General features: G+C 42.1%; 1 protein-coding gene across 8 annotated transcripts in view; it reads right to left on the reverse strand.

Moving 5' to 3' along the window:
• TLN2 (talin 2) overlaps nt 1–17609 on the reverse strand; it is a 441711-nt gene that overhangs the window by 13984 nt on the left and 410118 nt on the right. For all 8 annotated transcript variants that reach the window (XM_058737523.1, XM_058737527.1, XM_058737519.1 and 5 more), the window contains 2 exons: nt 9982–10087; nt 8985–9109 (listed from right to left, as the gene is read on the reverse strand). In XM_058737523.1, the coding sequence (XP_058593506.1) occupies nt 8985–9109; nt 9982–10087 (231 nt within the window). The remainder of the gene's footprint in view (nt 1–8984; nt 9110–9981; nt 10088–17609) is intronic.

Here is a 17609-nt window from a genome sequence, read left to right on the forward strand (position 1 = left end):
TGTCCATGCTGCCGTCTGCTTGGCTGTCACCAGCACCTGTGACGGCATCTGGGGGAAGGGCGGTGAGAGCTACAAGAGGAGGAGGGCGCATGCTCAAGCGTGTTGCAGAAAAGGAAAGAAACAAAGTGGCTTGGTCTTCAAAGGATCTTCCTACATAAAAGGATCACAACGAAATTGCAGGATTTGTCAACAGAACAAATCCCGCTGTAGCTGGGGGATGGCGGGCAATGAGGACAGTCACATGGACGCTACAAGGAGAGCCTGAAGAACCCCGAGACCCAGGGCACAGGGAACTTGAGAAAATGCTTTCATTAAACAGGCTAATAAACGGGCAGCCCTTGCTCAGAATCACCTGATGATCTGGTTCAAGATGCAGATTGTGTTTCAATAGGTCTCATTTCTAATGGAAGTGGGCTACTCCACGGGAAATGCTAGCCTGGGCTACGTGAAACAGACCCCAGTTAACTGAAGCCTACCCGCCTGACATTTCCTCCAGGACACGGACTATGTTTTATTCCACTAATGTGGTCTCTCGAGTATACAATCAGGCAGCTAGACTACATGATAAATGTTTGCTGAATGAATGTATCCATTCAAAACGAGTCTTCCAAGTTCTAGAGTTCAGCCAGAGGGCAATTTACATGGTTGGGGAAGGAGAAATGCATGGAGTAAGCGTCTACATCAGTAACTGTCCGTTCTGGGTTCCTCCGGGAGGAAGAAACACACATCTATACACTGGCTCCTGCCCCGTTCAAGGCCATGGGTTGTTATTTGTCTGCTCTGCCTTCACCCCTCAACCTGCATCCGTAGTTTGTTGTGACATCTACTTGTGCACATACGGATGCAAATGGCATTTCCAGCATTTTGCAAAGAGGCTCTTAGCAAAGCAGTGCTGGTGAAAAGAGCACCAGATGTGCAAACAGAGAATCTGCTCTGCTTAAATGATTGCTGAATCTGTCTTCTCATCCTCTGTACGGTGTGCCCTTTTCCCTGCTCCCCTTCACTGTAAGAAAGCACTGGCCAGCTCACCGCCAGCCCTCAGGAGCTGTCCTTCCTGGACTGTCCACTAAGCCCTAGCAGAGGATAGACCTATCCTCATCTTGACTTTCTGGTAGCTTTGGGAAAGGCCCAAGCACCCTTTTGCTGGTATTTTTCCCATTTGGTGATCTCCTGCAGAGCTTCTCTTTTAAAAAGTTGGAGGTCTGGGGAAGTGCCTCTGGGGAAAGGCCACGTTTTGGGCTGGCTCTCTTGATGCCTGCTTCCTGTGCTCAGCAGAACACGTGAGGCTCTTGTCTTGTCCTGATTGATCTAATGTGTCTCAGGAGCTTGAGGTTCTACTGGGGTACGAAGGGGGAGAAGAGAAGGGAAGGGAAAGGGGAGGTCTTTACTCAGTTTGTATTTTGCCTTTTGGCCTTTCAGGCATTCTGAGGACATAACCTTTGGAGCAATTCATTTTCTGAACCTGCCTTCCCTCCTACCTGATAGGGTTGTTATAAGTACATTATAAATACATGTAGAGCACAACTGACTCATAGCAAATGCTCAACAATTCCTAACAATTAATTTCATGGTGACTTCTCTTACTACCTTCGTGTTCTGTGGTTTTAAAAACTGTTCTTTTTAGACTTGGTGCTAAGCTAGTCTGTTTTCCCTCTCTGAGCCGTTTTCCACTCATCATTTGGAGAAAGGGTCTAACTGCCACTTCTGATGACAGCCTAAAATAACTATAAATAAAACCCGTAATACACCAATGATGAATGAAGTTTCAAGTAACACATGATACCGACTGGCACTGCTTCCAGCTTCTGCCTCAACCCCCCCAAAGGAGATGGGCAATCTGGGTTCTAGTCAGTGCCCTGCACTTTCTGACCACAGAGAATTTGCTGCCTTTCTCCAGGTATCAATCAGTTTTCTATTCGTTACTTACGGAGGAACCTCAGCTCTCTTGGTCCTGTAGCCTAGACGTGCTACAGTTCCAAATTAAACATTTCTTAAGAAGGTGCTGACTTTCTCTCTTCCTTATTCTCTTAGTCTCCTCCATGGAGAAACCCTGCCTCCCTCATGCTGCATCTTGGCCAACCTTCTCCCTGACAGGATGTGGGGCACATGGTGCCCAGAGAAAAAATGTTTTGGCCTGTCGTCCTTTTACTTGCCATTTGTGAATTACATCCCTGCAGCCCTATGGCCCCTTCCCCCATGAGCTTGAAGGTGAGGTAGCTGAGGGCATCCATAGGAGATGGTCCAAAGGTCCCTGCCCTGGTGTCCGCCTCCCTCTGTGTAAACCTCCTTTAAGGGACTGCCTTGCTAAGAGCTGACAAACACAGGGGTCACCTTTCTCACAACTGGCTACAAAAACCAGATCACAACTCATGGTGCCATTTTTCCATTTAGAAATTGTGCTTTGTTCTGTGTTACCCAAAGTCCTGCAGAATGCTTGCTGTTAAAAACAAGGTCATATCACATCAGACACTTAAAAAAAAAAAAACAACTTTGGAAATATTTTTTAAAGGTGTGGACATTTTGCATATAATTTAAATATACTTGAGGGAAAAAAGGAGGCCAACACCAAGAACACACACAACACCAGAGAAGCATTTTCTTGCCAACTGGAAGCCTGAGTGGAATAGTTTGGCTGCTACCAGTTTGCTTCTGGTATTGAACTAAGAAGTGCCTTGGGGGAGACCTTAGCCTGTACCCAAAAACTCAACTGTATAAGAGCCAAATCAGCTTTTCTTTTAGAGGCCACATGGGTGGGTTGTCTTTAGGACCACCACTCTTACTATATAAATGAGAATTTATAAATGGGAAGATTCTTAGAATAACTAGACCTGCCAGGATCCCAAACCTGGACAGCTGGCCTCATTCCCCTGAAAGCCCTAGGCAAACAGTAAACAGTCAAAATGGATGATGGAGAGAAAGGAGTGCCAAATGGTTTTGCCTCCAACTTGGGGAGGGACCACTCTTTGTACCCAGGTAATAACTGCATATTCATGCAGCATCCATTAGAAAGTGTCCGAGCTTGCACGATTCGTATGTTAGGAGTGGTTTTCCCATGGTAGCTGTTGTTTTATTTGTTTTATTTTATCTTTTTCCTGATAAAAAGTAACACCACTGAAACGATCTTTTAATTGCTACTTCTGTTTGATGGAAAAATTATTAAAGATGATCGTGCTTTCAAAACAAGTCATGTGAGTGTTTACTTAGGAAGCACAGACAAAAAAGATAATGGAATGCTTTCAAATATCTCGATCAGATACCTTCGCTGCTGTGATAGGAATCCTCTATGTAACTGACGAGAGTGTGACAAGACCTCCTGTTCTACACGGTCGGGAGTCACCTGGGAACACGGGCGGGTTGAGTTCCCCGCACACCTTTGCTTTTCACACTCTTTACATCTCCGGGACTGGCAGCCACTAGTGGCAGATGAGCTCAAAGCCCCCACTTCAGCCTTACAGAAAATGTCCTATCTGTTCCTACTGCTCCCTGAACACCTGGCTGTCCCTTCCCATCCACTCAGCTAATCAGTACAGCATGCTGGCCAACAGCAAGATTACAGAAAGAATTAAGAAAATCCCATCAGTTTTAACCAATGGGTTTCCCCTCAAGGCCCTTTTAAACTGGGGTTTTTGTTTTTTTTTTTCGTTATTTATAATAACTTGTCATCTCTTTTCCATGACAGTTTGTCATTTTGGTCCAATAACTTTAACTGCAGTCAAAACCCAAACGCTGTCCTCTAGCTGCGTGAAGGTGGCAGCATCTTGCACACCCTCCAAACTGATCTGTTCTCAGTGGACAAGGATCCCAGGGACAGGCTCCACGTTATAACTCTGGAAGCTGGGACTCCAACACTGTGTTTCCCTCTCCTGTGTCATCACTTTGCTGCTGTCACTATGCATTCACTGCAAGCAACTTGGAGATGGCTTCTAGACATAACAGGGGAAACTTTCCTGACCAACCTGTTCAAACCACTGGCTCGCCACCTGTGTGGGGCATTGCTTACACACATACTCAAATGTGCTCTTAAAAGAGCACTTCTCTGCTCCAAAAGACTGAGCTGTTGGCACAATGGTTCTCTTTCCAGAAAGCAGTGCTCAGTCTTCTGTTGAGACAGATCAGAATGAACTCACAAACTGCACAGGCGCTTCCATGAGGAGGAGGTCAAAGCCAACCAAAGGCGGCTTGCTGCGTGCCAGAAAAAAATGTTTCATAATCCCAAACTTCCTGCTGCTCCCAATTAGGCCATGGAATTACTTTCTGATTGTCAGCTTATTCTAAATATTATCAACTTCGACTGACCAGTTAACCTATTACAGGAAATGTGACAGACAGAGTGCACACTATCTTTATTAGATACATTTAGTCCTGAGGTTTCTATAAACCCAGTGACTCACCATCCCTACAGTTAGTATGGCTGATTTGGTTTATATGTTTTGATACTATGGGCAGAAGGGAAATTTACAGAGAGTTGATCTGTGTTTAAATATTTGCTAGAAAATAGATTATGAAAATTACTAATTTCTAAATTGAAGATCAGGATGAAACGTAAATCTACGTGTGTGGGGGTTATAATGCTTTTAGCCCATGTCACAAACATGGCCTGGAACCTTCCATTTTTTTTCCACTGAGCATATCCCTTAAGGATTCATTACTGACAAAACTAAGCTATACATAATATCTCAAGCTCTTACGAAAACATCCACAAGTATGATTTGTTTCTACAACAAACAAAAGAATCTAGCGACACTGATACAGGTCTTAAACGCTACAAGAAAAAACGGAAAGATAACATTATGAAATGGAATGAGCACCCCGTCTTCTAAATCTGCTTGTGAGTTTAACATATGCTTTCCTGTTGCCTTATAAACTATATTAGGAACCCCCGGAGACAGGGCAAGACACTGTAGGAATATGTTTGATATATAGTTGGATTAAATAACAACCTAATATATCAAACATATCACACAGAGGCCTGCAGAAAAGGCATCCAGGTTTGACTGAGCTCGAGAAAAGGCAGAGTACTGCAGGCTACGGCTGCAGGGGGTGGTCACCACTGCCGCAAGTCCATTACCTCTCTGTGGAGCACAGTCTGTCTGTAAGTGTGGAAACGACACCATTAGCAACATTGTAGGTACACGCACCAGCCTCAATACCATCCGACCTTCTCTCCTTTTGCTTTGATACAATCTTCCCAAGAAAACAGTGGATCCAACAGTGCCAATTGGTTATTTGTGTTTGGCAGATCCCAGGCAAAAAGAGGTGCTGAGATTTTAAGGGCCTGAGCGGGGAAAAGGTGCCAGGAATCATCTTCATAAACCATGGAGCATTCTACTTTTAAAACAGGCGACCTGAGAATGTGGTGAGCAAAACAATTCAAACAAACAAAAAAAATAAAACATTGCCCATCCCCGATACTATTCCTCTAAGCAGTGTAAATGCTCTCCCGTTATGAAAGGAAAGCATTATTTGCTCTCTACTAAGGGCTTGTGTGTTCGTGTGTAGTTACAGGGATGGGAATGTGAGAGCAAATGCTTATTCACAGTATCTTGGGGATGACTTATTTTTTTTCAGTTATGGAAGGGGATGGAGAGAACCAATGAACCACAAAAGACTGGCTGCTTTTGGTGTCAGACTGGGAATTAAAAAAAAAAAAAAAAAGTTTATTTTCACAGAGTGTGTGTGAGTGCAGGGAGGGGCAGAGAGACAGGGAGAGAGAGAACCCCAAGCAGACTCCCCACTGACAGGGCAGAGCCCGATGCGGGGCTCAATCTCACGAACCATGAGATCAAGATGACCTGGGCCGAAATCAAGAGTCGGACGCTTCACTGACTGATAAACTGGGGAAATGCATTCCTTTATAAAGGTAAGGAAGATATCTGATTTTATGCAGTTATTACCACATAGCAGATAGTTTTGTTCCTAGACAGGCACAAAAACCCTGGTTTGGGTTGAAGATTTCTTTAAAAGAATTTTATCGATAATATAATCCATGTGTCAGGAGCCTCTGGCCAATGGGTGGCGTAAGACTTCACATCATTGTGAGACACTCAGAAAGTACTGAGCACCCTTCCTAACAGGAAGAGGGGAGCGGCCTAAGGTAGGCGTCCCCAAGGAAGAGACTCAGGTCAACAGTTATGTCCACTTTGACCTTGACCCAAGGATTCCTTGGCTCTCCGTAAAGAGCCACACTGTAAATACAAAAGCTAGATGACCCCAGGGCAGTGCAGGGAGCACCCACACATCCACCTCTGCAGCCATCACTTATTTTTTAAGTGCTCTTATTTTTAAAACACTGTTTTACAAAATTTTAAAACCCAGGCACTCCCTGAATTCCACTGTCATTCTTGTACATTCCCCGCCTGTCTCCTTTGTATGTAAGTGTTGTTTACAGAGTTATACTGAGCACATAATTCTGCATCCTGTTTTTTTGTTCTGTTTTGTGTTTTTACTTTACGTTTATGCCATGAGCAGAATCCTCTGCACACCGAACAGTCCTACCAACATTATTCTCAACAGCTGTGTACTTCTTCTCCAAGGAGACACTCAGGTCACGTCTAACTTCTTCCTACTACAAACCAGGCTACAGGCAACAGCCCCGACCGCTTCCCCTCCCCCAGGTTTCTTTCTCTCTGGATTTCCTCCTTTGCACAGGAAGTGGCAGTAACAGGTCAGAGGGTACAGGCAAACCAAAAAGCTTCCCTGTGGAGCTGCCCCAGCCTCTGACATTGGCTAAACCCAGAAAACTGGTATGAACTGACTGTGTCATCCACAGCACACATACAATGCTTCCAGATCAGTCGAGGCCACCTGACTCTGGCAAGGTATTTTGCCTCTGATTCTGCATGGACAGGCGTTGCTTTGTGGACACGTTGCAAGGACCCGACGAGCCAATGCCTGTAAAGCACTGCTTAGCACATACTTGGTACTCAATCAGTGTGAGTTTTTTATTTTCTTTTTGCTAAGGCCATCAGCTCATGGGTCTATGGAAAAATTATTCTTTCAGGCATTCTCCTAGGAAGTAGTAAATAAAAGTCTCTGAAGCATCTTTTTGGTTACTGCTTATTCAGTTAGGCACTGTATTCTTAAATTATCTCATTTAACTGTTATAACAACAATGCTATGGGGTAGGGCCTCTAATTGCTGGTTTTTTTTCAGATCAAGAATCACGAGGTATATCAATGGCTGGACAGAGGGCAATTAGGACTCAGAGACAGAGCACAGAGGGACCTTACAAAAGGACAAAAGGAGAGGGATTGAAACAGGAGCTCTTAGAATCTGGGGAAGTGCTAATGTTACATGAGCACCAGGCTAATTCTCCAGAACAGTGTCAACTGACATGACTTCAGCAATAGCAGACGCAAGCTCTCCAGGAGAGGCTACTTGTGCTAAATCAGATGAGGAAAAGGAAAGACAAATTACACACAAAGCCTCCAAATCTTAGTCAACAGTTGCTTGCTTCTTAGTTGAATGCACATTTTCCATTTGCAATTAACCTGATTTATCAAGTACAAATAAAGACAAGGCCAGAAAGTGGGAGTTGCCCCTATATACACACCCAGTTCTTAAACTTGTTGAGAACACCTTGGACAATCTCAGACCTCTTAAGACCCTTAGGTTAGAGGCTAGTAGAGAGAACCCTGGTAACCCCCAAATCAGAAAGCCATAACTCCTAAATTACATCTTGATGAGAGATTTACAGAAATGCCTTCACCAACTATCAGCAACTATCAGGAGACTGGTTCTAAGAATTTAATGGTTTTAAGAAGGTTCCCAAGCTCAATACATTCACTTACATGCTCACGTCTGTTTTACATGCAGCATTAACCTGGGTGCTGCTTTTGAGTGGTTTGGTGTATTTCGGTGCTCAGACTCCATCTTCTGGTTTTATAAAAATGGTAGAGTTTTAGGCATACCTAATCTGGGGGATCCAGCTTTTTCTGAGGGGAAAAACCATATTTTACCTCCTAAGGTTTTTGGGTCCTTGGAAGAGAAGTGAGGTGATAGGTACCAGCAGGGACTTGCTTGAATACAAAGAAAAAGAGGCCTCCTCTGATTCCACCGTCTCCTGGGAGAAGACAGCCATGGGAGGTAGAGTGAAAGGTAACTGCTTCTGGACAGGACTGGGCTTTGCCCCCGGACAGCACTAGCTCACCATCCTTTTACGTATAATTGTCCTTTCTATGGCCCCATCTTAGAGTAAGTCCTTAAATGTCTGTTTCTCTTTAACATCTTAAGTTTTACATTTTAAAAAATGTTTTTATTTATTTTTCACAGAGAGACTGAGCATGAACGGGCAAGGGGCAGAGAGAGAGGGAAACACAGAATCCGGAGCAGGCTCCAGGCTCTGAGCTGTCAGCACAGGGCCCAATGCGGGACTCGAACCCACAAACCGTGAGATCATGACCTGAGACGAAGCCAGATGCTTAACCAACCGAGCCACCCAGGCTCCCCTTAACGACTTAACTTTTAAACATTTATCTAGATGACCAACACAGATGGAGAAAACATACCAGCCCACCAGTCTCCAGCATATACTGAGGAACTCTGTTACTAGGTCCACTTTGAGGTCCACATTACCCTTTATTGATTTGAAGAAAAGGAGAGACCCAGCATTGCTATTTGCACTGCATCATGGAAACCAGAAAATTTGAGGGTGACAACGTCCCGTTCAGTAACAGGGACTTCCCATAGTAAGCATCTAACACCTGCTTTCTATATAATGGAACTAAATTCAGATCCTAAGTGCCCTGGATTCTTCCTTTGGATACCCAAAGGTATTTTTCTGGGTGGTTAACCTGAAGGATCAACCCATGGTTTTTTTTCCATGCCGTGTAAAAAGGTGCTGGGCAGGTAGAGCAGGTCTGCCACTTGCCAGTCTAACCACGGGGAAGGAGACAGGCTCCCTGTGGGCACACCTAGCTTCACTTCACAGCCATCCACAGGAAGACCTATTGACATCGGACAAGCAGCCACACATGGACACTCACTTTCGGTTTGGCTCTTGGCTTCAGTTGCTCTAACTTCTTAGCAGCAGCCTCAATGGATGCCGCAGCCCCCAGTAATTCTGTTTCCGCGATGACAGTTGGGTCTTCCGGATCCACCCACTCTGTTCCTAAAATCAGTCCAAAGAGGGTCATTCTTGGTAGCTATGACCGCAGGGCTCTGGCTTCATTACCAACCATATCTGGATTTACGTGCAAGGAGGCTCCGTCACCGTCCTAAGGGATCTTCTCTCCAGCTCTCACCGAGATCAGCTGGGCGAAGGGGAGCTCCTATCTGATCCTGTCGCTTGTGTAAGTCAGTTGTGTATACAGCCCTACCGCAGGAGCACTCATCGATGCAGTGTCAAAAATCAAGATCTCATGGTTCAAGGCCAGCTCGAGCCTTACTCTGACCTCTTTCTTAAAGCTCATGAACGCAAGTAACCATTTTCAAGATACTTGAGACTATGCGGACCACACAGATTTGTCATCCTCTTCTCTTGGGGACTCATGGAGAACCACCATTCACCTCAACTCAGACAAAGGGAACCCGGTAAGAAAACCTTGCTCTGGTGAGGTGACTGCTTCTAATGTGACCACAAGGGGGTGTGCAAACAATGTACACAGATGGTATCATTTCCTAGACATGGACTGTATGATTTGAATGAGGATATTCTGATGAAGGCAAATGCAGATAAAAATAAAGGGCGATACCCTTAAGAGAAGTGAGCTGCTCTAGGTGGATTATACCATTTAAGTGGAAGTACTTAATCAAAGGACTGGAAAAGAGCCTTGCTCGAGGAGGATATTACTTTGAAATTCTAACTCTATTCTCATTTGCTAAAAAAAACAAACCAAAAAACCCAACAAAAAAAAAAACCCTACCGTATTCCTTCTGACTGCGTTCACCAAGAAAGGGCCTATGTTGGCTGCGGGGTTTCTTTGCTCAGTTCACGGCCGCTGAGTGGTGTCCCACGAGATGACACGAGAGAATCCAGCCTACCTTTCATGGCTTCTGCTGCCTGGATGAGCTCAGTCACGGCACCAGCGACGCGCTTGGAGAAAGCAGCCAGCTGGTGCTTGAGTTCCGGGCTGGGTTTCTGAAGAATCTGAGGATGAAGAATAAGTCAAATGCATGAGAAAGATGGTTGCCGTTGTGACAGAAAGCACACTCTTACTGGTGAACCGAGTTGGACAACCTGGTTTGAAGTTGCAACTCTGCCACCCAAGTGACTTCAGAAACTTGGGGGAAAACACTTAAGGCTCACTGGCCTTCAGTTTCCTGTGAGAAATGAAAAGTTGGGAATTATCAGTTTTTCTAAGGTCCCTGTGGACACATTTCTGTAAGATCGTAAGTGAGATGAAGTCCTTATTTGTCCTTTATTTGCCCTTTCTTTTGTACATAAACCAAACATATGCACACGAAAATTATACACAGTTTAGGAACACTCCGAGTGAACGCGAGAGCCTGAGGTTACAGGTCAGATGGTACTTGTGACAAAACAAATGTGGGACCAGAAGAAATATGTGACTCCGCTGGGGTCTCAGAGACAAAGTCCCAAGAAAGCACAACCTTCTGATCAAAGGGCAAGCTCTCCTGGGAGAGATTCTGAGGATTTTCCTTTTTTTTTGGAACTAGCTCAAAGGTTTTTTTAAGTTTCTTTTTTGCCTTTTGGTTTTTGATGGTGTTAAAAAAGATATTGGCTATCCAACACCCAATCCAATTTATAGGATATCCTGTGTGAGGATTTCTTCTCCAATTCACTCAAGAATGGGATGAGATCTTCACCATAAATTTACATTCTGACTTAAATCACCTTGCTCCTGCCTAACTCTGAAATTCCTCTTCCAACATTCTTTTTCTGCATTTCTTTCTCATGCTTCCCAGTGCTACTCTTCAGATTAAGAAATGCTCAAACCTTCAGGAGGAAAGCACAACTGCTGCCTCTCTCTGGATAATTTTGAAGCCTCGAGCCAGGGATAAACATCGCTTTGGAACTGGACAAACTTGTGTTCACACCTGGCTTCCTTTGTGCCTGGTTTTGGATGCTGGGCAGGTTAATGAACCCCTCAGAACCTGTTTTCTCCTCTGTAAAGCTGGGATAATGCCTGTTCCTCAGGATTGGCATAAAGATCAAAAGGAGTAACACATAAGAAACACCCTGCACAATGCCTCCAACACGGCAGGTGTTCATTAAATGTTAATTCCCTTCTTGGTGTCCCATACTCATTCTTAGGAGTCTGGAAAAGAAGTCTTTTGGACCCCAGAGATAAAAGAAAACTGTAAGTCTGGTTAAAAAAAATCTGGGTATGGGGGAGTTAGTGGGATTATACTTTGACCAGCACTGGCCGCACCAGTGTGTAGAAGACATTGTATTATATGCCTGAGCTGATTAGTCAAAGGTCTTTGAGCATCACTTTACATGCATCCATCACCATCCTCCTTCCTTTGGCAATCTTTAAAATTTATTTTCTATTTGCTACTGTTCCATGAATTCAGTTACTCTGCTCTTATTTTCTCACCCTAGGACTTATACATATCACTATGCAGATACTAAGAACTCAGTACAGGGGCATCTGGCTGGCTCAGTTGGTAAAGCATGTGACTCTTGATTTCGGAGTTGTGGGTTCAAGCCCTATGTTGGGTGTAGAGATTACTTAAAGAAAATTTTTAGGAAAAGAAAAGAACTCAGTACAATTCTGAGAATGAGTGGACAAATGAATGGATGGGTAAAAACAGAGCAACATACCATTGGGACAAGTCCTAATATGATAGCTTCATGGACCAGCTCTAAAACACTAGAACCATGGAGAGGTGGGGGGAGGAAGTTAAGTGTCTTTTATTTTCTAATACAGCCAGGGGTAGGCAGTTTAGTTAAGTATAGGTTCTAGAGTCAATTTACCTATGTAACCCTGGTCTAGTTACTTTTCTTCTAAGCCTCAGTGTAAGTAAATTGTCTAGTAAATAGGCATAGCAACAGTCCTTTTGTTACCGACTTGTGGTAAGACTGCATAAATTAATATGTAATTTGATACAATATATATTCCCATCAGGGCTATTGATAGAATTGGACTGAAGTACAGCTTGGGCACCAGGGTTTTTAAAAGTCCCCCATGTGATTCTCATACATAGCTAAAGTTGTAAACCACTGCCCTAGACTCAAATGGTACCATTTGGCACCACTTAATCAAAGGCCTGTACTATTTTTTCCCCCCTGAAACAATACATGTTGTAAGTTCACCAGGTGAATAATGGTTATGGCTCAGGGTTTGAGAAGCTAAGTGGTCCATAGCCTTGTTCGTTGGTTAGTTGGTTTATCCATGGTGGTCAACACAACAAGAATAAGCAAAGAATTAAAAGTATGATGGGGAGATTCACAGTAAATGATGGAAGACTGAACATTCTCTACCTAAGATCAAGAATATGGTAAGGATGTTTGATCTCACATCCTTATCAGTATTGTACTAACATTCCTGGACAGTGCAATAAGGCAAGAAAAATAAGTAAATGGTACAGAGATGGAAGAGAAGAAGTAAAAGAATCTTTCTTTATAAATAATGTGAATGTCTATATAGAAAATTCTGAGGCATATGTAAACAAAAGCTTCTAGAATAAGTGAGTATAGCAAGGTAACAGGCTATAAGGTCAATATACAAGTATCAATTATATTTTTAGGTTCAACAGCAATAAAAAAATAAGAATTTTTAAAAAGCAGTATCATCTATAGCACCATAAAAATTATGAAATACCTAGTGCTAAATGCAACAACACATGTGCAAGACCTGAATCCTAAAAATTATAAACATTGTTGAAATTATTAAAGGAGACCTAAATAAATGGAGATATATGCCATGTTGACGGATTAGAACACTCTTAAAATGTCAATTACCCTCAAATCTCCCCCACAATCCCAGTCAAAATCCCCAAAGCTTTTTTTTTAGATATTTACATGATGATATGAAATGCAAAGCACATAGAAGAGCTAAAACTATTTTGAAAAAGAACCAAGTTGAAAGTCTTCAACTACCAGATTTTAACATTCATATAAAGTAGTAGTAATCGAGACATCATGATATTGGTACTTGGACATATAGATCAATGGAGCAGAAAAGAGTCCAGAACTAGATTTCACATATATAGTCAACTGATTGTCATTAAGTGTGCTCAGATGCCTTTAATTCAATGGGGACAGAATAATTCTTTTCAACAAATGATGATGGAACAATTGGATAGCCATACGTAGGAGTATGAACCCTGGCCCTTTCCCCACATCTAAACCTAAATATAAGAATTAAAACTATACAGAAGCAAACCAAAGAAAATAATCTTAGTGATCTCAGATTTGGTAAGGATTCTCTGAGGACAAAATATAAACTAGGCTTGAAAACTTTAAAAATCATGAACTTGGAAGTTTATGTTTTATAACTTTAAAAACATTATGTTAATTTAAAGAAGCAGTCACAAAAGACCATACACTGTGTGATTCCATTTATATGAGAAGTCCAGAATAGGCAAATATACAGAGGCAGAAAGAGATTAGTGTTTGTCTAGGTCTTAGAATTGGAGTGAGGGCAATGAACAACTGCTTAAGGGTATGAGGTTTCTTTTTTGGGGTGATGCAAATATTCTAATATTTTGTGATAGGTGCACAGCTCTGTAAAGACAGGAAAAAACAATTAATTTAATGCCTGAAATGGGAAAATTCTGTCATATGCCAATTATACCTCAATAAGGCTGCTCAAAAGAGAATCGATCGGGCATGCAAATTAAAGAACAGGAAGCTGGTGAGAGGTAGCAGAGCGTGGCACCCTGAAATAACCTCTTTGGTATACGGATTGTTTTGGGCTAATCATTGTGAGAAATAGACACGGGAGAAGCTCTGAAAAAAGAGTAGAAGTTACTCTTTTGAAAGAGAAATTTACAGTGACAAAGCAAATCTTCCTCTGTTTAGAGTGTCTCCCTCTCCCTGCCTGAAGAGAAGGTTGACTCTTTATCACGAGAGAATTTATCAGAGGAGAAGGCACAGATTTAAATCTGCATAATCTCCTGGCAACCTCCAGGAGGTTTTTCCGGGCAACCTCCCAACACCTGTCCCAAACCAATTACACAGCTTTTTTTTCACTGAACTGAAGATGGTATTTAAGCCAGTGGTTTAGGCCACATATGTAGTTACTCATTTTTCCCCTGGATATCTGCTATGCATCCATGAGGTACACAATGTATTTGTTTTTCTCTTGTTAATCTGCCTCACTACACAGGGTCTCAGGCAAGAACTCCGAAGTGTAGAGAGAAAATTATTTTGTCTTCCCTTATACCGGGGTAGAATCCTAAAAATAATTTGCAAACATAACTGATGCAAACAAACATTCGATTCATCTTATGTGTTTAATTATTTGAGATATAAGATCTATTTTGGCTTTACTTTTCTATTTTTTCAAGTTTCATCCAAGCTTTTTGTTTCCTTAACTCCCTGCAGCATTGTTATTTTCTTTTTTGATAACACACATTTCCATCTCTCTCCAGATGTTGTTATGAAAACGACAAGGCAAACCACACCCTAAGAGAAAGGATTAAAAAAAAATTCACAATTTGTATCTGGAAAATGTAAAAAATTCTCAAAATTCCGTAATAAGACAAACCCAATGGAAAACAGCCAAAAACATCTGAATAGGGACTTCACCAAGAAAGACATACAGAGGGCAAACAGGTGCATTAAAAAAGATACTCAACAACGTACATTAAAACCACAGTGAGACATCGCTGCACACCCACTGGAGTGACTAAAATTGAAAAGACAGACCATTTCAAGTGTTGACAAGGGTGTGGAGCAACTGGAACTCTCCTCCTCTGCTGGAGGAAATGTATAATAGTATAACTACTATAAAAAAGTTTCCCAAGAAAGGAAAAAAAAATGCATACCCTATTTTATAAGTATTCCACATCCAGGTATTTATCTGAGAGAAATGAACAAATTTAGGCTCAGAGATTTATACAGAGAATGGTCTTGGCAGTTTTATTAGTAATCAGAAGCTAGAAACAACTTAAATATTTGTCTCTTCACCTAATGATGGACAAGTATGACAGACCCATTTGATGGAATACTACTAAGCAATAAAGGGGGACAAATTATTGTTATACGTAACAACATGGCTAGAATTGAAAATATTGATGCTGAGTGAAAGAACCAAAACAAAGAAAAGTATGTGCTATATATCCCGTTTACATAAAAGTCTAGAAAGTATAAACAGATCTATAATAACAAAAAGACCAGCAGTGGCCTAGAAATTCTGAGGAGTAATGGATACATTCGTTATTTTGATTGTGGTGATGCTTTCAAGGATATATTCACATATCAGTACTCAAAATGCACACTTTAACTATCTGTTTATTGTATGTTAGTTATGGTTCAATAAAGCTGGAAAAAAAGTTAGGGGTGTGGTGGGCAAATTCACTTACATCATCAAAGTGGAGTGATTAAAGACTTCTGTCTTTAAAAAGAAGAGCCTGGAGGGTGAGAGAGAGAGAGCCACTCCTTCATATGCTCTGGCTCTGAGAAATTACAAGTCCTATGGTAAAGTATCCTATTCAGACAAGGCAGGAGGAAAGGAGTTCTATTTTTATTCTGCCATTAAGTCAGCATGATTTCTAATACAGACAAGAGATGGAACCAAATTAAAGCTCTGCTAGTGGAAGCGAGGGTAATTTTAAGGCTGTCAAAGATCTCACATTGTGGTTTAGCAGCAATATTGAACTGTGGTTGCTACAGAGGCAATGTGGCTGCCTCTTGTAGTACAAACCTACTATGACAAACCAGCAGAGAGCAAATGCAGGAGGCCAACAGTGCTCACATGGGCATGTCTAAAGCTTCACAGAGCAGCTCCCTGGACAGCAGGGACAGGGCTCTGCCTAAACTGGATCCCATTATTTGTTAATTGCTAACTAGATTCTCCAAAGGAAAGGATTCCCCAAGCAGGGGTTCTTGATTTGGAGTTTCTAAATTCCCAAAGAATCCAGCTGGGCATTTGGGTCTGGGGACCCTCTTAATAGTTTAAGGAACAATCTTGTGTGTGTAATGTGCTGCGGTTTCTCTGATGCTGCTGGTGGGAGGCAGGAGATGGACTTTCAGCTCCAAGGGGTCTAAGAATGCTAAAATCGTGATAGTTATTTGTGCCTAGAGAAAAAAGGAGAATGGGATTGATAACGGATAAAAAATTATTGATATATATATTTTAAAGTAGGGATCTAAACCAAATAGGACAAAGCATTAACAAAGTTAGTTAATTATAGAGGGTGGGCACATGGATGTTGATATGATTTTCTGTATTTTTAAGCTCTTTCAAAAGTAAAAACTGAAATATACAAACCAGCCATTAAAGTTAAGAATCCTTGGCCCTAACATATTTAAATCGAACAAGACTGAAGCAGCATAACTTTCCCCACATTTTGATGCGCCTTAATTTAAGAAAAGCAGCAGCTCACTAAAGAAGCTCCCTGACCAGCTGAAAGTGACCTCAGTTTATTTCTGTAAATCGCTGGACACTGTCTCCAAACCTTTATTTCTACTTCTTTCTCTTTTTGTAAAAATTAGACAATTATCTGGCCTTTCTTCAGCTTTCAGGAATCTTACTAGTTCTCTTTCAACAATTAAAACAAGACGTCAACTTTACAAGAGATCCAAGGGGACTGTCTCAAGATCTCCTGTTACAGTTTTTAAAATTTATTTGTATTTTTTAAATTGTTTTTAAGTTTAATTATTTGGAGAGAGACAGAGCACAAGCAGGGGAGGAGCAGAGACGGACAGAGAAGAATCCAAAGCAGGCACCGTGCTGTCAGCACAGAGTCTGAGGCGGGGCTTGATCCCACAAACCATGAGATCGTGACCTGAGCCAAAATCAAGAGTTGGACGCTTAAGTGACTGAGCCATCCAGGCGCCCCATCTCCTGTTACAGTTTTAAGTTAACTTTCTTTTCAGAATGGAGATGCTGTAGCCATCCCATGAAGACCAGAAACGAAGAGGAGAACAGAATGCTGTGTGTTCATGTGAAAATCTCTAGTTTTTTAACTGTTTCTTTATTCATCACCCTCAAGGAGCCAATTTAGTATCTGACATGAATGCTAACTTCCCTGTTTGTGTGTCTCCATTTTCCTTATTCCTTGCTGGGTTCTCCACCAGCACTGGCCTCAGTCTTGTGGCTCCTGGGCCTCTCACTGGTGTATAATCTTCCACACTTGGGCCTCGTGTTAGTCCAGATTTCTTCTCAGTCTGCTTTGGAGGAAGAATTAGGGCTAACGATATGAGAGATGAACTTATTCTCAGCTGCAGGCCCAAGAAAACTACAAATGTCCACAGCAGACGTGAAAGAACGCTGTCATAGGACTTCTGCAATTTTCAGTTATGAACTGCTATTTTTCCTATGTTTATGATAATCCCCGGGGAAGCCTTGCTCTCTTGCTGTGTTTTTATTAGAAAATAACCTTCAAAGATTATGTCCAGCTTTCCAAAGAGACAAACATAAATATATGGACAAATAAAGGTATGATGCTAATTCATTCACATTTCCCTCAAGTCGGAACCATCAGTACCTGTCATGAGGAGGCAGAAACAACCTTGCAAAAGCTGAGACAAGTTC

Source organism: Neofelis nebulosa, chromosome 7 (genome assembly GCF_028018385.1).
Source record: "Neofelis nebulosa isolate mNeoNeb1 chromosome 7, mNeoNeb1.pri, whole genome shotgun sequence".
In the NCBI taxonomy this organism is placed as follows: Eukaryota; Metazoa; Chordata; class Mammalia; order Carnivora; family Felidae; genus Neofelis; species Neofelis nebulosa.